At 36.3% G+C, this 26,535-nt stretch overlaps 1 protein-coding gene across 1 annotated transcript in view; it reads left to right on the top strand.

Annotated features, from left to right (window-relative positions):
- Positions 1-26,535, top strand: part of wdr18 (WD repeat domain 18) — a 141,844-nt gene that overhangs the window by 92,485 nt on the left and 22,824 nt on the right. Inside the window, exon 8 of the mRNA XM_079845075.1 lies at positions 25,514-25,680. Within this exon, the coding sequence (XP_079701201.1) occupies positions 25,514-25,680 (167 nt within the window). The remainder of the gene's footprint in view (positions 1-25,513; positions 25,681-26,535) is intronic.

Raw genomic sequence — 26,535 nt, 5'->3', positions numbered from 1 at the left:
AGAGTAACCTTTACTGAGGAGCATGTTGTGTGAACAGAGGATAACTGGTCCAAAGTTCACTTTAGTGATGAAAGCAAGTTTAATTTATTTGGGTCCGATGGTCAAACTGGGGAAAGATTGAACCCAAAGTACCCAAAGAAGTCAGTTAAAGGTAGAGGAGGAAGTGTCATGGTTTGGGGGATGTTTTCTGCAGCAGGAGTTGGGCCTATTATACAGCTACATGGCAGAACCTGTTTATCAGAACCTCCTTCGGCAGTGGTTCCTTCACTGCGAGCATCTCCCAATCAGCCCACAATTTTCATGCAAGACAATGGCCCCTGTCACACTGGAAAACGGGTAAAGCAGTCCCTTGAATGTGAGAACATTCAAATAATGAAATAGCCAGCCCAGATCTAAAGTCCTGAGTCCTGATCTAAACCCGATTGAAAATCTATGTGAAATCCTTGGCCACAAAGTTATGTTTAAGAAACCCACTACAGTTACAGAACTGTGGAAGAGACTGGAAGAAGAGTGGCCCAAGATCACACCAGAGCAGTGTGAGTATCTAGTGATGATTTTTGACTGCTGTAAGCCTCAAATTTTAGTGGTAATGTTTTTTTGTTTTTTTTTTGTGCTGCAACGGTTGTTGTTCTCTAATTTTGATCACTGTGTTTTCCACAAAATAAAGGTTTTTGTTGAAGTACCTTGGTATTTTGGAAAACATGCTAGCAGAACAATTGTATAGCCACAGCTAATCTTCCTTCAAATTTCAAGCAATGAATATCAACAATATTTCAGAAAAAAATCTAATGTTGATTTCACACACGTCTCTTCAGACCTTACTGTAGCTACCAGAACTTCTGATTGAGGCTATGTGTGAAATTGAACTCCTTTCCACAAATTGAACATAGAAATAGAAACTATAAATAACAGAATTTTATAAATAATTTTTTTTGTCTGCAAACAATAATTGCAGCCGTAATCAAAGTACTCTCTCAATATTCAAGTGCAAACAGAGACCAAAGCCAAGAGGTGGTTATAACTACACAGCCCAGCCTAAGACAGGTTTGATATTGGGAGTCAAGTTATTGAATGTCACCTAATTTTACGTACGCTTTGGCGATCGCACATACTCTGTGTATAGGGAGCGCCAGTGCTGAGCGCGCATTCTACAAGATAAGACATTTATCAGACGCTTAGGCTCTGTTGCGCAACGAATCCTCTGCCATGGTCTTGTCAATCATCTTGCCTTACTCGCGTCATGTGATCAGTAAACTGTGATTCCTGCTGCACTGTGCACACTTAATGTGGCATAACAGTTAAAGCCAGAGCCGAGTTGCGACATGCTTTCATCTCGTGGCGGCACACACGGTCACGTGGTTCATGGAGCTCTCAATACTTCTTGCGTTGTGTCAAAACATTTGAATGGCTTACGTGGATAGTCAACAGTTTCACTATACAGGTGTTTGCAGCAATTTTTGGTAAACAGTACAGCATAGTGTGCATTGATTATTACGTCAACCACATTTACAGTATCATTTTTAGGGGTGACCCCGAATAGTCGAAGATTCGATGCATCGATATCCGGAGCCTGATTCGACCACCGATCTCACAGTCGAATCTTTGCGGGTGTTATGAAACGAGGATCATACCATTTTGGCAATATGGGGGGTGCTCAATGTCTAATTTCACACATAACTACTGGTTTTGTACGATTATATTAAGTTATATACAGCCTTTAATTATGATGATGCTGTAAAAAAAAAAAACGTTAAAAGAAAGAAGCGTTCAATACATTTTTTTAGTGTGTGTGTAAAAACGTTAAAAGAAAGAAGCGTTCAATACATTTTTTTAGTGTGTGTGTGTGTGTGTGTGTGTGTGTGTGTGTGTGTGTGTGTGTGTGTGTGTGTGTGTGTGTGTGTGTGTGTGTCTGTCTGTCTGTCTGTCTGTCTGTCTGTCTGTCTGTCTGTCTGTCTGTCTGTCTGTCTGTCTGTCTGTCTGTCTGTCTGTCTGTCTGTCTGTCTGTCTGTCTGTCTGTCTGTCTGTCTGTGACAGGTTTTAAGTTTCACTTTCCCTTATCCGTGACAGACGAGGCGCATTTTGGCGGCAGGGAATACTTAACAATGTCTGGAATAAGAAACTCTAAAGTATGGATGCACTTTGAAATGGTAAAAGATGATCCAAAAAAAGTTAAATACAAGTTGTGCCAACAGCTCATGTCCTAGCACTCATCAACAACAAACATGGCTTTCCACTTAAAACGGGCAAGTTTAAGAGTGCACTGCAGCCGGCCAACGTTAACAAGTTGGTTTTCCCCGCACACAATTTGAAAAGACTCAAGCGCACACAAGCAGAGTGAAAGACTGGATTTTTTTCGATCGGGTAGGGTACAAGTGTTTTCAAACATTTCAGCCGTTTCTAATTTTAATGTGCTGTGAACATGTTTAGCTGAAAAAACCTGCCAGTTTAGCGTTTATTGTTGTTTCGACAGTTAAAAAGAGAAATTTCACAATTCTACTTTCGTTGTTTTAATAATTTATTTATTTTTATTTTATTTATTGATCACTCAGGGTTACTTAATTTAACTGTGGCTTAATATATTTTTATATATATTATGTTCCCCTGACCTTTGGCATTTTGCACACATTTATTATGCTCCCTGTGACTTGATTCTGACTTTATTTCATTTTTATTTATTTTTGATTTTTAGAAATGTATATTCTGTTCTAATTTAATTCTGTAAATTAATGATTTTTATTGTTTTTCGTTGTCTCGATGTTGCGCTGCACTGAGAGCATGGTGGCACATCAATTTTGCCGATTTAATTTAATTTTGCAAAATGTGAAATGCAAATCCTGTCTGCAGTCAGTGTGTTCTTTTCCTCTCTAGGCAGGTTTTTTTTTTTTGGTTTATTTATTAAAATGTGCTTTTATATATTTGTGTGATGTTCTGTATTTCGATCGCGGCTTTAAAATATTATGAGAAAACATTTTACGAATGTTTATCCATCCACCACATTACCTTTTATTTAAAACTAAATAAGAAAGCCATTGTCAGTTCGTCTGTCAGTTGGCAGGCAGTTTTGGTCGCTTTATTAAAAGGTGTTGCTGTGTGGAGTGTGTAAAATAAAATAAAAATAGTTTTACCCGCCTGCTGACTGTCGTGCCCCTCCCAACCCATTCACACACACATAGATGATCCAACACGATCTCATGACAATGCGTATCAATAGTACAAGTGTGCAATCTCGTGGAATATACGCCTAAATGAGTTTTGGCGTGCATATGCTACGCAGTTTTTCGCGTGCATATGATGCGCATTTTATGGCTTGTATATGACACGCTTTTGGGTAGGGTGAGGGTAGGGGGTGGGGGTTCGCACTTATAATACGCCATAAAGTATTTTTAATTTTTTTTCTCCTTTTAAAATGTTGGAACATTATTGTATTTTATTATTATTAGTGCTGTCAAACGATTAAAATATTTAATCGCGATTAATCGCATTAATGTCATAGTTAACTCACAATTAATCACAATTAATCGCACATTTTTATTTATTCTAAATGTCCCTTGATTTCTTTTTGTCCCATTATTTTTTCTTATTTTAATGCTCTTATCAACATAGAAAAGTGGATCGGCTTGCTTTGTTCAAATGTTTGTTTTATTGAAAACAACATTGGCATACTTTAGTGTTCGATTTCACACCAACATTCTCACTTGGAGCAAATAATCTCACACAATGTAACACTGCCCATCAATAAAAGGGTGAAACAAATACTTTGTTGCACAAACAGCCCCTTCAACAGCCCTTTCTAAGGGATCAAAACAGGGTGATACAAAATAAAATTACAAAGTGCACATGCAAGGTAAACTAGGACTCCGCCTATAGTGCAGTTAAACCAGGGGTCGCCAACTAGTGAACTCCGGTCCGAATCCGGACCGCGAGATGCGTCCATCCGGACCGCGAAGCCTTTTGACATAATGAAACAGTTAACGTTGCAATGCTCACTGTTACTACGTTCAGACCCAGACGCGCGGTCAAGCATGCAGTGAAGAAGAGACTGATGGTGCGCTCACACCGGACGCGAATGACGCGACATGCACACCGCTTAATCCGCGCCGCAGAATGTCTATTTGCGTCTTTGCATTGACTTAAATCACTCGCGCAAAACGCTTCATTCGCGTCTGGTGTGAATGCACCATCAGAGCAGAAAGCAGCGCTCAAGACAAGCACTTTTAGTTGAAGACCCCTGAGTTAAACCATGGCTTAATACGTTTCTCATTTCGGCGTCTCACGCTTGCCATCCACGTCTACTCTTTTAATGGCCCAAACGAGTGCGGGCAGCCGCAGCGTGCCTGATGTTTTGTTTCCGGTCTAGCTACATCCGGAGTGGTGTTGTAGTTTTTCTAACGTTACTAGTTGTTGCAACAGCATGTGAAAAAACTACAAAGTTTGTTAGACCAAAAAGAACGTTAATCTCGCGATAAAAAAATTGACGCCGTTAAAATAGGTTTGCGTTAACGTCGTTAATAACGCGTTTAACTGACAGCACTAATTATTATTATTATTTGTTTTCTTCTCTCATGTTCGAAATAAAGATATCGAATCAAATCAAAATCAAAATCAAAGTGCGTATCATATGAACACAAAAAACGCCGTACCATTTACGCCAAAACTAATTTTGCCGTATACATTCCACGAGATTGCACACTCGTATTATTTATACGCATTTTCGTGAGATCGGGCTCGATGATTCGACTATCGGTCGACTATAGAAAGATTCGACAATTCTGATTCGAATATGTAAATCATTAGTCGGGGACACCCCTAGTCATATCATTTTATTATGGAGAGTGATGGAGAGGCAACATTGTTAATGTTTTTCTTGTATTTAGCCCTCAGGTATTCCTTACTATTTGGTCACATTTATACTCATTGGTGGTCAAATGTGAACATACACCTTTACTATTTTAAAATTAAATAGCCTATATTTTAGTTCAATAATATGTATTGAATATTTTGAGATCTTTTGGTACTAAATACTATTTTTGCAATAATTATGGTCCATTAATGACCACTTAAAATATTCTAATATTTGTATTATTTATATTACAATTAGTGTAGTAATTAAGGTTAAAATAGAGAATTCCAATGCAAAGAGGCAAATTAGAGTCATTTTGTGGCTGGAAAAATAAAAATTTTCATTTGTAATGCCATTACCCACTAGGTGCCTGTATGGCTCTTTAATAAATATTGCCTACATTTAGTCTAGTTGCTCAAAAAAGTATTTCAGATCATAACTGCTCACTTATTTGTGAAATTTATGAAATTTTTAAATGTTAATACTAGTGAATAGTAATGAATGCAAGCAAGTATACTGTACAATAGGCTATATAGATATGATTTCATACTGAATCAAGATCGAAATCGATAGTTGTAACAAATGGTCGACAAACCGATTATCGTCTACCTCTACTGCACTGATAAAAATTATTCTGTGGTGAAGTAAATACTGCAAAAAAAACTAACAAATGTCATTTAAAATTATACAATTAAGTAAAACTTTTCTGATACTGGTGATCCCATCATGCACTGGGACTTGAATCATTAATAAGGTTGATTTTATTTTTATTTTTCTTCCCAGTGTTTTCCAGCTGTATTAACACTGTTTTATCATTGCTTTTGTGTAACTTGCCACTTTGTGACATTTGGAGTTCATTTTCTACTCCAATACGATCCATCGAATGTTACTGTCATTGAGGTCGCTGTGTTCAGCTGCCTCATTACTTCTATTATGTAGATGTGATGTCTACTACACAGTAGGCCTATCTATTGTATTATTTACTTAGATGTTTCTAAGTAAAGCATACACTTCAAAAGTGTGGTTTAATTCAGTGTTATATTGTTTGAGTAAAAAGTATTGCAAGGAAACGTCAACTAAGTAGAAATTAATCAACCTTTTACTGGCTAAGTTAAAGTTACTTATTTTCTTTGTTAATTGTACGTAACTAAGTTAGTTAAGTTGAGTTTACTTAATTATATATGTGAAATTTACTTGCAAAAGAAAAATTAAGTAAATGTTGTTTTTTTCACAGTTTTTTCACTAATTTGATACACTTTTAGATGCCATAATTAATGGGCAAATGTAATATTTAAGAACTGTTAACAATTATGAGGAATAGTGGTATTATAGATTATAGATGCTCCCATTCAGTGCATAAGAACAGTGTAAGAAATGAGAAGTGTTAATATTAATTAAAAAATGTAGGTCAAACCAGTTTTTGGTTATTTCTAGTAATTTATATGAATTTGAAACACTGTTTCAGTTGCTTTTGGCCATAAATTGCTTGCATTTTAGTCAGGACTCTTTATTTGAGTTTGTGACAAATCCACTCTCCTGTGTTTGTTAGCATCCAGGACAGGGTGCAAGCATGTCGACGGAACTTCATAAGGAGATGAGTCTCGAAGTGGGTGCTGTGTACTCGCAGTAACTGGACGAGGGGCAACAAATCTCTCCTCAAGGCTCTTGATCATGGAGGCAATTAAACCCAGTTTCACGCCTCGTCCCCAGACGCAGATGATACCCCACTCCTCCTTTTATCTGTCTTCATTAAAGCCAGCAGGCGCCCTGTCAAATGACAGAACCTAAAGAGAACGACCCAAACAAACGCCTTAGCCAAAACTGCTAGAACTGAAGTGTCATTTACAGACATTTCATGTTCAGAAGGCTGAAGGGTATAATTGTTCAGTTTATGTTATCTCCAGAATAATATAAAAAATGGACAATATTTAGTAACATGCAGGAATATTTTATTTTTTATTTAGCCTTTATTCTCTACCTTACTTTTGTGAGTGTGGGCTGTTGTAGTGGTTAAGGCGCAGGAGGTAATTGAAGGGCTGCTGGTTTGATACCTGCAAGGAGCAATGCATGAGGCTAACTGTTGTGCCCTTGAGCAAGGCACTTATCTTAGGTTGTTTCACAGGGCTTTCCCTTGTAATAAGTTATTGGGAACTTTCTATTGTGAAAATTGCCTCAACAGATTCCACTGGCCCTGGTTGTTTGATTGTGAGACAGGGAGTTTTGGTTTGGCACCCGAAGTCTATTAACTGGCTGTCTGATGCATATTGCTGAATACATTCTATTATTCAGGCTAGACCATGATTGGCTGATTTTTCTGAATTCTTGGGAGTAAGAGTGCACAGGGCTTTTTTCAGTCCTCCATGAAACTATGTTGGGTTTACAAGCTAACACGTATAGTCAAATAATTACTAGATTTGCCAAGATTTTGCCAAAGTTTTGATTTCTTGAAGTATTTGAAGGCTACGACATTTAATCGTTAAGTTGTGCTGTTTTGCATAATGGAAACACTGACATTACTTTGAATTTCTATTACTTACAGATGAGAATATTACATCAAAATGTAGTGTCCTGCCGATAAATTGCTTTCATCCTCATTAAACAGTGCTAGTAATCTGTCAAACAACTTGACACAGCAATCCTAGCACATGTAATGATTTGCTTATGACTTCATTTGAAGTATTTAGTGCTCTTATGTATTGTGCAAGTTGGGTAGTACACTTTTTTTTTTTATAGTTATAGTATAGTTCCTAGCCATATCGGCCTAGAAAATCGCAACTTTTCATTTTCCTAATGAGCCTATTTAAAAAAAGGAGTGTTCCTTTGGCCCCATTTTATATCAGGCTACCTTAAGTACTATGTACTTACATCAAAAAATAAGTACAATGTACTTACTGTGTTCAAATTGTATTGCAAAACACCTTTGCTGATATTGAGGTGGGATATGGGTAGGGTTAGGGACAGGTGTGGTGGTGGTATGGGTAAGTTTAAGGGTAGGGTTAGGTGTAAGGGAAGTGTCAACAAATGTAACTACAGAAATTAATTACAGATGTAATTACATGCAGGTATTTTTTTAAATGTAAGTACAATGTAAAGACATGTATGTACACAATAAGTGCATTGTATCAAATGATTAATTAAAATGTTAGTACATAGTAGTTAAGGCCACCTAATATAAAGTGGGTCCGTTCCTTTAATACAGTGTTATTCATTGTGCGGCTCGCGAGCCTCATGCGACTCGCCCAGCTTAATTTGCGGCTCGCATGGCAGTAAATACGGTGAAATGATCATGCAGTCAATTCATATATTTCATAAAAACAAGCAGGGCTATAACATTACCCATTAAAAACTCAAAGTGTCTGCTCTATTACAAACAATTTATATATTTTTTAAAATACCACAAAACAGCGGCATTACAAGATGGAAATATAGACTAGAAAGGATATTTAAACTTGCTTTGCCTTACATCCATGACTCACTGCGGAGTTTTGGCTGCCTTCAATTTTTTTACGCCGAATGTGCTCTTATTGATCAACACATTCTCATGAAATGCTTATTTATACCACGAATTGTATTTATTGTGCGATTTATATGCCAAAATTACTTTTTACGTGCATATGATACGCATTGTCAACTAGGTTGAGTAGTGTGGGTTACACGCCAGCATCATGAGCACATACAGCGTGCCAGAATTGAGTTCTCTTTCGCTCTTGAACAGACTATAACACAGAATTATGCCTAAATGTCCGTTTTTTCGAGTATCCTCATAAGAACAGTTTTAACTGAGTTAAATAGCGTCTAACCAATTTTTTTATTAATTATTTTATTCAACAAAAATTCATTAAAATTGGTCAAAAGACATTGAAGACATTTAGAATAAAAACATTTTTTCAAATAAATGCTCTTTAAATAAATGCTGCTTTCTTATAGAATCCTGAAAAAATGTGTTATGGTTTCCACAAAAATTAAGCAGCACAACTGTTTCCAACATTTATAATAAAAAAAAAAAATTCTTAAGCAGCAGATCAGCATATTAGAATGATTTCTTTACTATCATGTGACACTGAAGACTGGGATAATGGCGGCTGAAAATGTAGCTTTGCTGTATAAATGTACAATGTGAAAATAGGAAAGAGTTATTTTAAATTGTAGTAATATTTTGCAATATTTATTATCAAATAAAAACCACCTAGGTGAACATAAGGCACAAAAATCTTCAACCCCAAATGTTTAAACAATAGTAATAGTACTATATAGTTATAGTAATGATTTTTACTATAGTAAAATTACAAACAACAGTAGGTTTTAATGCTATGCAGGGACTCACAATGTTGTGAGTGACTTCAGTGCCATTCTTTGTTCTTTTCTCAAAGAAAAGCTTAACTCCAAGTCTTCCAGAGTCACGGCCAAAGCCCATTCAAAAGGCCGCTGTTCGTCAGCTTCTTTGTTTACGAGTAGCACGCAGAACCTCCACTACTCTGCCATGACGTGCCGTCATATGCTAAGCCCGGCCACCGACTCTACACACGCTGTGATTGGCCTGACCAGAGTTTGTTTTTTCCAGCTCTCAGGTCTACCGAGAGTTGCTAGACTACACTCGCGGCAAAATACATTTTCTGCCGCTAGGGTGCGTCTAGATTTCTAGGCTAATACTACACCACTTTGTTGTAAAAAGTAGCTAGATAAACTAGAAATGTCACATGGAAGTTACTTCCCAGGCATCGATTGATTAGTTCAAAAGTTGTTGTGTCATGCTGAAGAGGTCAGATTTTTTTGCCCTCTGTGTTAATTACACAGCACTGGCAATTAACTACTACTAATCTAATCTCGTAATCCCATTTGACCTAAACACAAGAGAACTCCGAAAGAAAAGAGAGTTTTGAGAACACTCAGATGGCTAAAACCATGTCAGAACAGCTCCATTCCCATCGTGTCTCCTGCTCCCTGGCCGTCTGACTGGCACTGGATTATCAGATGGGATGTACTTTTCAAATTTATTAGACACAGCCTCAAATTGAGTTCATGTTTTCTGACCTGCTGATCTGTCAAGTTTTCACTAGTCCTACCACATAAATAAATGCAATTAAATAGTTATTGTTTTTGTTCTTTTTGACCCATGTAACCTTGTATTGTAATAAATAAGGTTATGACACCAACATTTTAGACACCCGCGAAATTTCACTTTTCAGGTATAGAAATTAAATAATCACATATAAAATAATACTGCATAGACTTCACTGTATACATTAAATGTATATTAATTATTATTAAAGAGACAAAACAGTAAGTTATTTTTTTTATTTGTCTTTTGTTGTTTGATGTAACATTAAAAACACAGACAGAAGCAGGCATAATGGGCTGTTTTCACTTTAAGAGTGAAGATGGGGGGCTTTCTGTGCAAGCACTTTGCATGTGTGCGCACAGAACATTTCTCACACAGCGTGCGAGTACTGAATTGATTTCTCTTTTGCATCTTGTGGTGTTTGAATATTTAAATTGGTAGGGCTTAAAAGCATGTGCAAATACTGGCCCAATCAGGTAAGTGACAATTCTGTCAACTGTCCCGAGCGTCGTTCACACTGGCCCTGGGCCATCGGGCAGTCCTTATTTTTGAGCCCTGGTTTCTGTAAAAATTAATTTGTTTCGTCACTTGGCTTGTTGCTATTCTTTTCCTTTTCCCTACTTCTAAATGAAAAATATGTTTAAAAAAAAAATACCATTCGATTTGAAAGTACCATTCAAATCAGGTTGGGTCCAAAGCAAGTGTAAAGAAAAATCTCAGAGCCTTTGGAAGGGAGACCTTTGGACATTTGGCAGAATTAGGGCCACAAATTTTACATCCATTCCGCCTCATTCCCTCTGGGGTGTCATCATGCCAGGAGACTCTGCAGTGAGCTGGCAGAGCGTGCATGTTACCCACCTCCCTGCGCCTTTCCCTGTCACTCCCAACCGCCGCGTTATGTGACCCGGGAAGCCGGCACACAGGATTTATGACCGCGTGTCGGAGTAGCCTGCACCATTAGTGTAATTCTAGGAGTGGAGCCAGTATCCCGTGAATCAATTGATGTGATTGAGTGGGAGATAATTAGCCAGCTCTGATTGCCTGCAACAAAGATAATACTTTCGCCTAAATTCGCAGCACACAAACTACATTTCATGATTCAGTGAAGTTTAATTCAGTGGTGTTTATTGCTCCAAAACTTAGTGAGCTGACTTCTTAGGCAGCATTCTAACTGACACAGAAATTAAGTGACCGATCTGGAACAAATTATGCTGCAAATCAAGCGCATCAATTAATTCATTAAGCGTTAACATGCTGCTAAGCTGACAACATGACTATTTTATGTTAGATTTTATGGTAACACTTTGTAGTAAAGTCATTTGTTAACATTAGTTAAGGCATTATCAAACATTAAATAACGAGCACTGTTTTTTACAGCATGTATTAATCTTTGTTAATGTTTGATAATAAAAATATAGTTTTTCATTGTTTGTTCAAGTTAGTTCATAGTGCACTAATGTTAACCAACTAATGTTAACCAACTTTTACAGTTAAATAAGGTATTAGTAATGAATTGTTGAAATGAACTAAAATTAATAAATGCTGTAGAAGTATTCTTTGTTGTTAGTTCATATTGCATTAACTACTGTGAACATATAATATTCTTGTTTATTTATCGAAAATTACCGCAAATTTACCCGACTGACTTTTCCGGTAAATATACAAATTTGTACGTTTACACAAGCAACTGCGTTCCATCTTTTTTACCGGTAAGATACCATTCACACATAAATACCAAAATACTGGTGAACTCTTTGATGTCAATCATCGGGAAATTACCTTTAAAATCTGCGCCGTTTTACTTCATCTACCTGGATAGATGTACTTTATTTTCACAATCTGTCCAATATGACAGGCACAAGGGGATGATCACACAGAACAATGGAAAATATAATCACAATTATTTTGGTCTATATTTTAATAATGATTATTTAACACGATTATTGATGGGTGATATGATCAAAGTCTTATTTCGTGATACGAGTCATTTTAAATGTCAGTGAAATTTCACAATTATCGATACTTCAGCAAAAACGAATACTAGGTAATTAATTTAGTAAAAAGTCCTCAAAACAGTTACAGAAGACAAATAAGCATACAATACGTACAATGAAACTATTTACAAACAAAAACGACAAAAAATACAAATGACTAGTGCTTTAAATAAACAGTGCTTTAGGTTTTTCAGGAAGATTTACTAACAGTGGTATTCCGATAAGCCTGAAATTGAATAAAATAATCAAATGTAAAATAACACTGCTGTATTCATTAAATATGAACAAATCCTTATTTAAAACTACATACATTTACATTGACTTAAGACATAACCGACTGTTTACGAGGATACTTACCAAAACGGCATTTCTGCATATTTGTGTGTAGGCTGTTTGACCGTTTAGGCGTGTATCCGAAGCCCATAGTATACTTCGCTTATGCTTTTTCTGGCCCGTCTCGGAGCGCATGCTCAGGTGGCCGCATAGGGAACAGTGTCTCTTTCGCGGCTTAATGCTCTTTTAATAACACCATTTAATATCAGTCTTGCCCGCAGTTAAGCAACAGTAGACTGCATTTTACATCACTCTCTTATTCAGCTGATTTGGATGTTAAGTTTGGCTTAAGGAGCCGTTTCGTTTACTATTGTAACCTTTGTTCCCTGATGGGAGGAAAAGAGATGTGGTGTCTGTGGATGACTGATACTAGGGGTCATACTTAGGAGCCCCAATCACCTCTGATACTTTGAGAAAAGGCCGATGAAAATTGGTGAGTGAAATTTTCACTCCCCCGGACATACGGGTATAAAAGGAACCGACGTGCATCCACTAATTCAGGTTTGTGCTGAGGAGCCATTTTTAGAGGGCAGTTCAGCGTTGTGGCCGGAGGGACACCATGTCTCGATTCCTTCCCTCCATCATTCCCCATCTGTCAGTCACTTCAGGGTAGGGGTGTGGGGAAAATGCCACAACAGTGGTGCAGATGTTGGTAAGCCCTCCCCTCACACAGTGACTGGTGGCAGAGATTGTCCACAGCAATGACAAGGCTGGATTTTGCAAGTTCACCACTTAGTGCCTAAAAGGGGTAATGGGAACTTTGGGCATGTAGCCTGGCCTCCCCATATCTGGGGTGGAAGAAAATGGAGAGTCAGGTTTACTTTAAAAATATTTGTCAGGTAACTGTGCGTTTAGACAGTACCCTTCCAGACAAATCTTCTTGGCCTAACTTGAGGGCGTTCTCTAGATGTTTTACCCGCCAGAGCAGATCTAAACGGGTCTTTAGCAAAAAAGACTGCCACTCCAGTTTAGTGTTTATTGTTGTCTCTGCAGTTAAAAAGACAAATTTGACAATTCTGGATATATTTTCGTTATTTTAATAATTAATTAATTTTAATTGTATCTATTGATCACTCTGTGTTATCTAATTTAACTATTTGTGGCTTATGTTTTGAATATATGTTCCCCTGCACTTTTGCACACATTTGTTCTGCACCTTGTGACTTGATTCTGACTTTTTTTTTTTTTTTTTAGAAAGGTAGCCTATTTATTCTGTTCTAATTTAATTCTGTAAATTAATTTTTGATAGTTTTTCAGTGCATCGATGTTAGAGCGTGCTTGCACAGACAATTTAGCCGATTTAACTAGATTTGCCGACATGTGAAATGCAAATTCCATGCAGTGTGGCCTTTCTGCAGTTATTTTTGTAAAAAAAAATTAGGTTTATTGATCCAAAATGTTTTTATACACTTTCTTCTTTATCTTTGTGCGATGTCGACTATAGGCAAGACTTGACAATTCTGACTCGACTATGTAAATCCTTAGTCGGGCACACCCCTAGTGAATTCTAAAGCACTACAGATTCTTTGCAAGGACGGAAATCCTAGAATGCACTTAGATGAAGTAAAATAAATCCCAGACAAAGTAAGATGAATGTTTTTAAATTAAAAATTTTAAATAATTAATTCAATATAGATATTTATATTAAAAAAGTTTTTTAAATATTTAAAAACTGAATAAATTGGTGTTGTGTGCCTTAATTCTTATTTGGAACAGAGCTACTTTCAGAGCTAGTTCATTATTATTTATTAGATATTTGTTCTTCAAATACTTTTTTGGCTTAGCAGATTGCATTTATTAGCACAACAAAAACAACCTTTGTGCTAGACTGATCGAAGCATATTATGTAGATGTGCATATCTGTGCTTATTTTCCATTTTCTTTTTTCTCTAATTCCTCTCTCTACCACACACACAAACAAACAAAAAATCTTTTTGTTCTACTTGAGATTCCTCCTGATTTGGATGCATTATTCAACTCCCTTGTCAAAAAAACCCCCAGCAAATTGGCACATTTATCTTGATTCTTCAGATCTAGCGGCGGTAAGCAGTTTTGTGGAGGTTGTGTACTTTTCACCGGTCGCCATTTGATGGGGTTTAAAATGTTATAAAAACGTTCATGGTTTTGTAGCAGTGATATATTTCTCTCTCATTTTGCTAAACGACAACCTTCGAAGATTCTTTGAAATGTCACTTCCAGTCTGGTACTTTCCCCGAGACAGACGTTTATGGCATTACTTACAAAGTTGCCTCGCCACGCAATGTTCAGCTAACCTGCTTCCAGGTGTTTTTCTTAAAAAGCATTTCACACAGCATTCGAGCAGATGAGACTGAACAAACTGCACGGCTGAATGGCTAGTAACATAATGCAATGCATTATTACAAGGCCATGAACAGACATTGCCATCTTGTCTTCAGTGGTGTGTATAATTCACAAAATGCTTCATAAATTGGGCTGAGGCCGTTCACGTGTTCAGACTCTTCTGCGGTGCTGCTCATTGTGCTGTCGCCGTAGTAAAGCTGAAAATTCTGAATGATTCGTCCACAATACACTCAAACTCACTGATTGATCCAGTTAATGGAGAGCAAGATTATCAATTAATATGGTATACATTAAAATAACAGAATCATACATTTATGTATTTATACCATATGACTTTATTATTATACTTTACACTGCCCATCCACATTTTTTTTTTTTTGTGCTGTTTGGATTTAAATAGGCAAAAGCTTAAAGGGTCATGAATTGAGAAATCAACTTTCCCTTGAGCTTTTGGTATATAAAAGGTCATGGTAATATAAGAATATCCTGTACGTTTCAGAGCTGAAAACGTCCTTGTTAGTCAAAGAAAAGCTTTTATTTACACCAGGCCCAGCAAATGGCCGATCTCAGAATATGCCACACCTTGACGCCATTGTGTGTTGAAACACCGCCTCAACAGAAAAAGAACAACGCCTGATTCTGTAGCCCCGACTCATGCCTGAGATGATACAGGCCTACATAGAGCCAAACCGCATCAAACTTCTAAGCAATAAACATACCATATAAGCTTCATTCGGATTCCAATATTATGAATGCATGGATGAACTTTATTTTTAATGAATATGCAGCTCACTGGGGAAGACATTGCGCATCTGTTCCTTCATTTCACCACATTCGTTTGTAAACAAGAGACTAGATTTGCAGACAGGATGAGATTACATGAATGAATGAAGCAACACACTAATGTGAGTAAAAATTTTTTTTTATATATATATATATATGTGATAGTATTGCATTGTTACAGATCGTATTGATTGTGTACATATCTAACTGAACATACCTTAGCATGCTGTCAAAGGCTGAAGAATCCTTTATTTGTGGTGTTGTTGGTTCATTGCGATTTGGGATCAGACTCTGACATTGTATGGGCCAGTACTTGCAAAGCTCAACATCGTTTTGTGAACTGAAATAATTTTAATTTTAGTTTTGGATACAGTAAATTGCAAAAGGTAAAAAAGCCACTAGATAGCAATAACACTAGACTGTGCTGAGAAATTTTACACTGTTAAATTACTAAATAAATAAAAACTAAATAAACTTAATCTAGAGCACTCTGGAAAAAAATAATAACAATAATCAATTAAAATTAAAATGAATGAAAATGAAACAATTTTTAAAAGAAATATATAAATAACTACTAAAATACTAAATGTAACATTCTAAATTGCAATAAACCTAGTTCTTTTTTAAAACTCCATGTCTATTGTTTGGAAAATTGCAACTAGTACAGTACATTCTTCCAGCATTTGTTCTGTTCAAAGTCATATAGGGCATTTTTATACCTTATCACTTGATGGGTTTCCTCTGATCGGATAGCTAAAAAATGCCCTCCCAAACGCTTTCTAGATGGATTTTAATCAGATTACTCAAAGCACTTTTGGTTGTTGAAACCATCAGTGTAAATTTTACCTTTCTCAAAATGGTTAAAAAAAACAAAAACATTTTTATATGCGTGTTATACCGGCTCCTGGTAGCCATATGAGACAGAGATACTGCAAGACGCATCACCACAGATATGGCCCGCCGCAGATGAGTAACTGAGTATTTCTTCATCAAGCCGATGTAAACTGACTCAAATGAAACTCTAAAGCTTAACACACAATCATCACACAAGAGACTGAATAATATTTACGTGATCATTTGCGGTGCGGTCAGTAATTAATTGCGGGTTCAATAGCCAAGACCATTTTGACTCAGTTTGGTACCCACCGATAGGCAGCTGCTTTCAAACGGTCCCATGCTTTTTTTTTGTTCAAGCTCTGTGGTCTGAAGACTGTCAAAGGTTTCTAATTATTACACGATTTGCATCGTTGAGCATTGTAGACAATCGCGCTGCAACTGCAGTGATTGACAACTTCAGTCATTATAAAGGGAGTGCTCTTTGCTCGCTTTCTGCATATAATCCATTCACAATTTGAATATTTTTTTAATTTATTTTTAGTAAAAGGGACCAACGGCCACACATACACTGCAGAGTTTCAGGAGAGACAGCCGCATTTAAATGCAGAGTGAATCCGCTAATATATCCCCAATATTATATGACAGTAAATGCTCATATTTGGCTATAAGGTTTTTTTTATTTTATTTTTTGTTATTTTTATGGAGACCTCTAAGCGTCTGTATAGCTATTGTGTGATGCACATTTGTTCAAAATAACCTGTATGGGCAGGCTGCTCACATGATGTAGGCAGAAATTGTTTACATGACAGATCTTTTTTTTTCTGTTAATTATTACCATGTTTGGCCTGGTTAAAGAATGCCTGGTTTGATGTGGGGAGTTCCCTCACCATTTCCATGTTTGAGTGCTGTAAATCCACCCGCAGGCATCTTAATTTTACTACTAGGTCTTAAAACCTTCATTAACATTCATGTTATGCCTCCCGCATACTCTAACACAAAATAATGAAGTATCAGCCAGACTCACCCTGTGTGTAAGTAAATGCTTGGTTTGAAATGTCTTCTGCATGTATGTTATCTTTTGGCCTTGATCCAGAAGAGTGATATTGAACATAATTCAGCGTGACACAAGATGTGGGATGCACCAAACAATCTTTTTCATCTCTAGTATTGATATTTTAAAATATGAATCCAATGTTAATTGAACGTGCCAGCAAAATCTCTAGCTGAAAATTGTTCATTTCATCTCTTTAGATCATGACATTATCTCTCATACACATTGGATTGTACTCCTGTTCAGTGCACTAATGTGCCAAACACACACATACTGTAGTCTTTATTTAGTTGTGTCTGTGCGTGATTAAACCTGTGTTTTCTTTTATTTTTGTCATAAGTATCAGTGATTTATTTTTTAACTTGATTTTTGCACAGTCACTCAGAAAAGCTTTTTGGAGGTCATCACATTTTCCTCTTCTGATTACACAAACACACAAGAGGGAAGCGGACTAAAGTCTCAAACAAGTGAATAATTAAAATTTGAATGGAATCAATCATTTTTCACAAATCCCATCTGAACAAAACATTGCAAGTCAAAATAAACAAACGTGGAGCTTCACTGTTATTTCAGTACTTTCAAAATATGCCAAAAGTTTTCACAGGGGTCTTTCAAAGGGGATTTACTTGATTTTAAATGTGTGTCATCATTACATTTGAGATGACTGCTGTCATTACATTAAACTCACAGCATATTATGTGCACCTTCTGTGGAATTTCTGTCGGCTAGTGAAATTTATTGCATTCATTTTTTATGCATTTAGCAGACTGACGTGGAATCTTTACCCACAGCTTTTCATCCAGTTTGAATTCCATCATTCATAGTTATTATATAACTTATGTGTACTTATTTGTAAGTTTTTATTAGATAATATAATCTGTAGTGACACAAAATATATATGTAGGTTATATATAGATAAATCTATACACAAGCGCACATTATACATGTTTATATACACATGCTATACTGAAATATGCATGCTAAAATAATTGTAATTGTCGATTAAACATTTTTACTAATTAATCTCACATTTTTCTGTAAATAGTCGCGATTCAAGGTTTTTCATATTTTTATATTGTAATAATTTCACAGTTACTCTCCAAAGTAATGTAGAAATAACTTAAAGACGGTATATTTTAAATATTTGCTATGTCATCTTTTTATGAATAAAGGCAGTATCACTGATTCTAATACTGCTACTGATGTCTCTATGAAATATATATAATATATATCAATCTTCACAAAAACCCATTATTATAAAGGTCATATACCTGTGGCCTTCATATATAATCAATATACAGAAATTTAATGAAGTTATACTTTACAGTCTTGACTGCATAAATTATAAATTAAATATAGATTAAACCTTATTAAAGCTACATTTTTCTATGTTACCTTTTGTTCTTTGATTAACTTTGACATCACAGCAACTGGTTTATTAGGCTGCTGTAACTTTAAGATATGCAGCTTCCAAACATGACGCAGATCATGAGCATCTCATTTTAAGTACATTTAAGACTGCTCCTTTCATAATACTCAACAAAATTGATGTTTTGGCATAATTCTGTGTTATTGTCAGTGTTGGGGAGCAACTAGTTACATGTAACCTAGATTACTTAATTTAATTACAAAATAAATGTGACTGTAATCAGTTAATTAAATTACAGTTACTTATGAAAATGTTAATAATGACAAAAGAGGTTACATCTGAATATTTTCTGTAAAAAGCTAGGATATGTTGAATAATATTAATTTGTTGCTTTGCCTGTTTTTGATGTGCCTCCTGCCATTTAAATGCTGTTTAGTAAAGCAATGCTATTCTGATGCTTTTGATTGGTTTTCATTTGAATTTGCAGTGCACCATGTCTGCCAATTACATCATTCCACATTGCTGCTGAAAACTTTAGGCTGCTACTACTAATAATAATAATAATAATAATAATAATTTGTTACATTTATATAGTGCTTTTCTGGGTACTTAAAGCGCTTTACATATAGAAGGGGGAATCTCCTCAACCACCACCAATGTGCAGACCTGTCTGAGAGTTACCACCATGGTGAGTGACACAAAATGCGTTCTAGTGCTGGAAATTAAAAAAGTAATCAAAATAATGTAATCAGTTACATTTCTTTAATAAAGTATATAGGGTAACTTGTAATCTGTAACTTATTACATTTCCAAAGTAACCTTCCCAACATTGGTTATTGTTTGTTCAAGCGCAGAAGAGAACTGGATTCTGGCACGCTGTGTGTGCGCACAATACTGGTGTGTGTCTTTCTGTGTGTCGTGTGTGTCATATAGACAGGCCAAACACAGACTACAGTGCCTTCTCTTTTGTCTTGTCATGCTTGAATGGTTTAAAAAGCATTTGCCTGAATAAGAGCGTGATCATATAATGTACCGCAAGCCAAATTATGAGAAAAAAAAACAGATGCGGCATTAATTGCTTTAAATAATTTTAAAGCGTTAAACTGATCAAATGAATCACATGAGTTAACACCTAATTTTGACAGCACTAAAATAGATTAGGAGGCCATGATGATAGACAGAGGCCAATGGGCAAATTTGGCCAGGATGCCGGGGTTACACCCCTACTCTTTTTCCGAAAGACATTTTTAATGACCACAGAGAGTCAGGACCTTGGTTTAACGTCTCATCCGAAGGATAATTTGATATATAGATATCAAATTATTATTGTCAGCATAACAATTTCAGTGTAGCATGCACTCGGTTTAACACATTCTAACTTAAGTAAATCCATTCCACATTATATCCCAAAAAGGGCAGAAATTGCGAAAGAAAGTGCGGGTTTTTTTGAAAGAAATTGGGATCGCTTGGTATCGTTCTTATAAAAAATAAGATAAGTCTCTTATGCTAACCAAGGATTAAAACATTAATATTGTGAGATATTATTACAATTTAAAATAACTCATATTTTTAATATATTTTCAAATTTACTAAAGCTGAATTTTCAGGATCATTACTCCAGTCTTCGGTGTCACATGATCATTTCTAATATGATGATATGGTGCCAAAAAATCTCTCATCATTGTCAATGTTGAAAAACAGCTGAGAGCAATTTCAAATTTGAAATGTATTTGAATCCTTATAACATTGTAAATGTCTTTTACTTTGTGCTTGCTGTGTAAATTGATGTATTTCTTTTGAACAGTTGTGTATAATATATTTTTTTATATTAAAATTTTTTATTTGTATTTACTAATCAAATTAGTGAACTGGCGGTGTGAATTCATTTGTTCAGAAGGTCAGATGTTCTTGCTTCCATTGAAGCACCAAATGCTATTTAGATCTCAAATAATCCTGGAGAACATGATCATCTGGTTTAGGCCAACTGGCAAATTTGGCCAGGATGCCGGGGTTACACCCCTACTCTTTTTCCAAAAGACATCCTGGGATTTTTAATGACCACAGAGAGTCAGGACCCCAGTTTAACGGATAATTTGATGTATAGATATCAAATTATTATTGCCAGCATAGCAATTTCAGTGTAGCATGCACTCGGTTTAACACATTCCACATAATATCCCAAAAAGGGCAGAAATTGCGAAAGAAAGTGCAGATTTCAGTTAGTGGCCTAGTTAGTGGACACATTAGTTACAAAAGCAAGATGTTGGTATTGTAGGCCTGAAAGAGGGCTTGTATCAAACAAGCTCTGCATTCTCTCCAAACAATTCTGGTTCAGGTTGAATTGATGAAAAGACCCATATAATTTAATTGCATTTGGAGAGGAGCGGCTTGTTTCTCCCGCCAAATCCGCACTGCCGAGAGACCAGCGCATCCTCCGGGCGTCTGCCGCTGCATCACTGCTTACCTGTTTTATCATAATTGTTTTGGCATCGTTGAGAAACAGGGATTAATGTACACACAGTTCACTGAGCCACTGCTCTGCAAGAAGCCTATTTATCACCGCCTTTTCCTTTCTTTCTTTTTTTTTTTTTTTACGGAAAGCCTCGGAAGCTCAGATTGTGAAAGTGCCTTTGTGTTAATTTGACTGGCCTCAATAAATCATCAATTCTAAATCCAAAGGCTTGAGAGGAAATATGGGAGACAAGTGACTTTTTTTAATGGCTGCAAAATAAAAATGAAGGCAAATGAATGCAGCCTGAAGTTGATCTCCATTTCAGTTTTCATGCTTACAGCGGAGCCTTTTCTTTTAATTAGACCACATGGGCACACACTCGTGCATTTTATTTCTTTAATTATTATTATTTTATTATCTTAGTTTAATCTAATGATGTCCTGCATCTTTTGCCAGGGGAACTGAAAAACCCCTTAACAAACAATTCCAGTCTGGCGAGAAACTTCCCGCCTGGCCAGTTTTAACTTTTGATGTCATCAGCGTCTGGAATGTCTTAGACCGTGTGAGTGATGGAGCTCATTTTTTAATTTTTCTATAAAACGCCAACACAGTTTATGAGTCTAATCTAATCTGCCAAACGACTGTTCTGTGTGATAGATCTCCTCACACTGTCTCTTTCTGTGAAATTATGCAATGATTAATCTTTAGTGAATATCAGGGTGACAGGACAAAATTGTGCTGTTGAAAACAGTTACTCCACAGCTTCTTTGAAGTGTGGATACTTACCTTAATTATGTTTGCTGGGGTTTCATCTGTTTCTGATGGAAAATCACTGGCATTTTCTGGGCTGTTATGGAAATGTTTGAGCTCTTGTTGGTGCATGACTGATCTTACGGTGGCAAGATTCCGTTTTTTATAATAATTTTAGACTGATATATATTTTAGTCCAAAAATGGTTTCCTACTGTAATGCAGGTTTTGTATACATCTAATTTTCCTTAAATTGGCATAAAAGGCCATATTGGAAATCTGGGATGCACAATAATGCAGACCTGCAAATCCTGGAAGTAGTTTTAGGATTTTGCTGTAAAATGCTTCTATTGCTTCTATTTTTGGTTTGATTTTTGCTTCTATTGTGGATTTTTCATATTTTATTTATTTCATATTTCAACTTTTTTCTCTAATGTTAATAATATAATTTCTAATGAAAAATATATAGTTTTATAGTATATAAATGTATATAATACTATATATAAAACTATAATAAAATATACACTATCCAAACAAATTGGGGTCGTTTGGCATCGTTCTTATAAAAAATAAGATAAGTCTCTTATGCTAACCAAGGATTAAAACATAAATATTGTGAGATTATTACAATTTAATAACTCTTATTTTTAATATATTTTCAAATTTACTCTAGCTGAATTTTCAGCATCATTACTTCAGTCTTCAGTGTCACATTATAATTTCTAATATGATGATATGGTGCCAAAAAATCTCTTATCATTGTCAGTGTTGAAAAACAGCTGAAAGCAATTTCAAATTTGAAATTTATTTGAATCCTTATAACATTGTAAATGTCTTTACTGTGTGCTTTCTGCGTAAATGGGCGTATTTCCAATCTATTTTAATAACTTTTGAACAGTTGTGTATAATTGTATATATTAAAATATTTTATTTGTATTTACTGATCAAATTAGTGAACTGGCGGTGTGAATTCATTTGTTCAGAAGGTCAGATGTTCTTGCTTCCATTGAAGCACCAAATGCTATTTAGATCATTCTCAAATAATGCTGGAGAACATGATCATCTGGTTTACACTAGCTTTTGTTTGAATCCTTCAACCAAGAGATGTTTAATACACAAGCTCATGTAGTTCATTTGAGCCTGCCACAGTTCTCCCTGGTGCTGATGATTTGTTTTTAGCACTTTTAAAGAGGATAGTAGACAGCAGATGCCAGAAGCTCGGTTGGACCTGGTTGTTGTTAATTAATCTCCGGTGAACAGCAGGAACATTGTTATATTCCTGAGAGTGTGTAGACACTACGTCAGCTCAATGAAAACAAACAAACTTTCTCCTGCTACTGTGTTTTGGTCAGTATGAAAGAGGTTCCAGGAGGACAGATTGTAGTATGTTCTACACTGACAGTAATGGGCAAATAAAAATGTCCGACATTGTAAGCGGGAGGTAAAGAGCTCTGTAGTGCTTCAGAGTGCTAGAGTTGTAAAAGATTATCTGCTGTTTTATCTCCTCAGTTTCCAATCCAATTGCACTCAGTAGGAGGGAGAACTGAAGTAGGAAAATCATACAAATCATAACTCTGAGATTTTCTGGATTTAGATGGACTAGTTGCCCAACAAATACACACACACTAGCTCTGCCTTTGTCATATTCTGTGATGGTTTCTGAAAAGTGCAAGCCCTCACGAATCGCGCTGTGTGAAATACAGACTAAACGGAACATCAAAACATCCCACCCCTGTATGGGCTGATGATACACAATGAAAAAAAGTTTCTCTGCAGGATAAATCAAACCAGTGTTTCGCTAGTGAAGTTTTCATGAATAAAGGTATCTTGTTCCTGTTCAGTATCGCAACTTGACTTGTCTAAAATGTAAACAAGCTCTATGCTGTTGCATTCTACACATACCATACACTATGAATTCTGAAAAAAAGTTATTTTTTTCTCTAATATGCTTTCTTGTGCATTATTTTTTTAAATATCATTTGGTTATTTGGTGTCCTTTTGGAGTCTACAAGTGTCCTAAATTAACCTAAATTTGTTTTCCAAGACACCTTAATTAAACCTTGAAAAAAGCTTGCAGAAAATACAGCATTGTGTTTACTTTGCTGAATATAGGAAACGATGACAAAAGGATTTTTTAAGTGTGTAAATATATACATTTGTGCGTGCGTGCGCATCTCAATAAATTAGAGTGTTGTGGAAAAGTTCATTTATTTCAGTAATTCAACTTAAAAGGTGAAACTAATATATTATATAGACTCATTGCTTGCAAAGCGAGATATTTCAAGCCTTTATTTTGTTATAATTTTGATGATTATGTCGTACAGCTTATGAAAACCCCAAATTCGAAATCTCAGAAAATTCGAAGATTACATGAAATCAATAAAAAAAAGGTCTGAAAAGTATAATCATGCATATGTAGTCAGTACTTGGTTTAGGCCCCTTTTGCATGAATTACTGCTTCAATGCGGCATGGCATGGATGCTATCAGCCTGTGGCACTGCTGAGGTGTTATGGAAGACCAGGATGCTTCAATAGCGGCCTTCAGCTCTTCTGCATTGTTCGGTCCCATGTCTCTCATCTTTCTCCTGGCAATGCCCCATAGATTCTCTATGGGGTTCAGGTGAGGCGAGTTTGCTGTGCCAAGGTGCCAAGTCCTGCTGGAAAATGAAGTCAGCATCTCCCCATAAAGCTTGTCTGCTGAAGGAAGCATGAAGTGCTCTAAAATGGCATTGTAGACGGCTGCATTGACTCTGGACTTAATAAAGCACAGTGGACCAGCCAGTGACATGGCTCCCCAAACCAACACAGACTGTGGAAACTTCACACTCTACTTCAAGCATCTTTGACTGCGTGCCTCTCCATTCTTCCTCCAGACTCTGGGACCTTGGTTTCCAAATGAGATGCAAAATTTGCTCTCATCAGAAGAGAGGACTGGACCACTGAGCAACAGATCAGTTCTTTTATTTCTGTAGCCCAGGAAAGACGCTTCTGACAACTTTGAAGACAAATTTGATGCCCATGTCCAGGATCCGTCTGTGTGTGGTGGCTCTTGATGCAGTAACTCCAGCCTCAATCCACTCCTTGAGAAGCTCCCCCACACATTTGATTGGCCTTTTCCTGACAATCTTCTCCCGGCTGCGGTCGTCCCTGCAGCTTGTGCACCTTTTTCTTCCACACTTTTCCCTTCCCCATAACTTTCTATTAATGTGCTTTGATACAACACTTTGAGAACATCCAACTTCTTTTGCAATTACCTTTTGAAGCTTTCCTTCCTTCTGGAGGGTGTCAATGATGGTTTACTGCACAACTGTCAGGTCAGCAGTCTTCCCCATGATTGTGAATTCTACTGAACCAGACTGAGAGACCATTTAAAGGCTCAGGAACCCTTTGCAGATGTTTTGGATTAATTAGCTGATGATAGATAGAGTGTGACACTTTGAGCCTGCAATACTGAACCTTTTCACAATATTCACATTTTCTGAGATTTTGAAATCGGGGTTTTCATAAGCAGTAAGCCATAATCATCATCAAAATAATAACAAATAAAGGCTTGAAATATCTCACTTTGCATGTAATGAGTCTATATAATCTATTAGTTTCACCTTTTAAGTTGAATTACGGAAATAAATGAACGTTTCCACGACATTCTAATTTATTGGGATGCACCTGCATAATACATTTTTCAGAGAGGACTGATATTTTTTCCACCTTGTCTCCCCAACAGGTCCTGTAACCAATGCTGCTATCATACCAGCACCTGCCAACATGTTCCTTTCTGACAGTCGTCCAGCCGTCCCGCTGCCACGGTTCAGTCGCCACCTGAACCCCTCAGAGCAGGGTGACGGCACGGGCACCGGAGGCATGTGTCTGAGACTGGGAGCCAACACACAGGTAACATCTGAAACACTGGTTAAATTTTAAAAGGGGTATATAGCGAAAATAGGATTAGGTCCTCTGAGACCCATTTATGAAATGCCAGAATTGCTCATTTAGAGCAATGGTATTACATTTACTTATCAATTCATATTCAGTATGCAGCAACTTGGCCTACCCTGATAAATGCAAAAGGTCACATGCAAAAGTTTAACGAAGAGCAGAGGTCATTTACATATAAATGTCTTAAAGTTGCAGTGATAACAGCAGTATTTACCTATATTGTTTCGATTCACTGAAGCAGTTCATACACCTTGCATCTTTTTTTTTTGTGCTGCTGAAATTTAAACGGAGACGTCCATCTTAAATTCGACATGAAATGAAAAGTCACACTATTTTGCAAATGCAGGTTATGGATTTTATTGCGAATGATTCAACAAATCATGTGTTTTTCATTTGTCAAAATTCTGTTGAAACGTGTGCTACACACATGCCAGACTTTTCCTATCATTTAGTCCTCTTAATTACTTAAACTCGCAGCTGCCCGGGGGGCGCCAGAGTCAAACAAAAAAGTCATGTAGCTCATCCTGTAACTTCATAACCACTTGCTTGATCAACGAAAATTAGCTTAGCTTTATAGTGAATATAATGATTATGACTTACTCTTAACAAGTGCTTTGAAATTTGCTATAATATTAGAGGAGCACCATTTATAGTGTGAAAAATGACTGTTTACTTGAAATGTGGTCTGTAAAAGCATCATAAATAACTGATAGTCTTTTGTTATATATCTTTGAAAAGGTCTCAACTAGCAGAATACAAAAGTCATATTTGTTTCAGTTTGAGACCAAACTATACCAAGTATTTGTATGA

The sequence above is a fragment of the Gobio gobio genome, assembly GCF_949357685.1.
Source record: "Gobio gobio genome assembly, chromosome: 19".
Classification (NCBI taxonomy): Eukaryota; Metazoa; Chordata; class Actinopteri; order Cypriniformes; family Gobionidae; genus Gobio; species Gobio gobio.
This window is presented reverse-complemented; position numbering and strand designations above follow the sequence as displayed.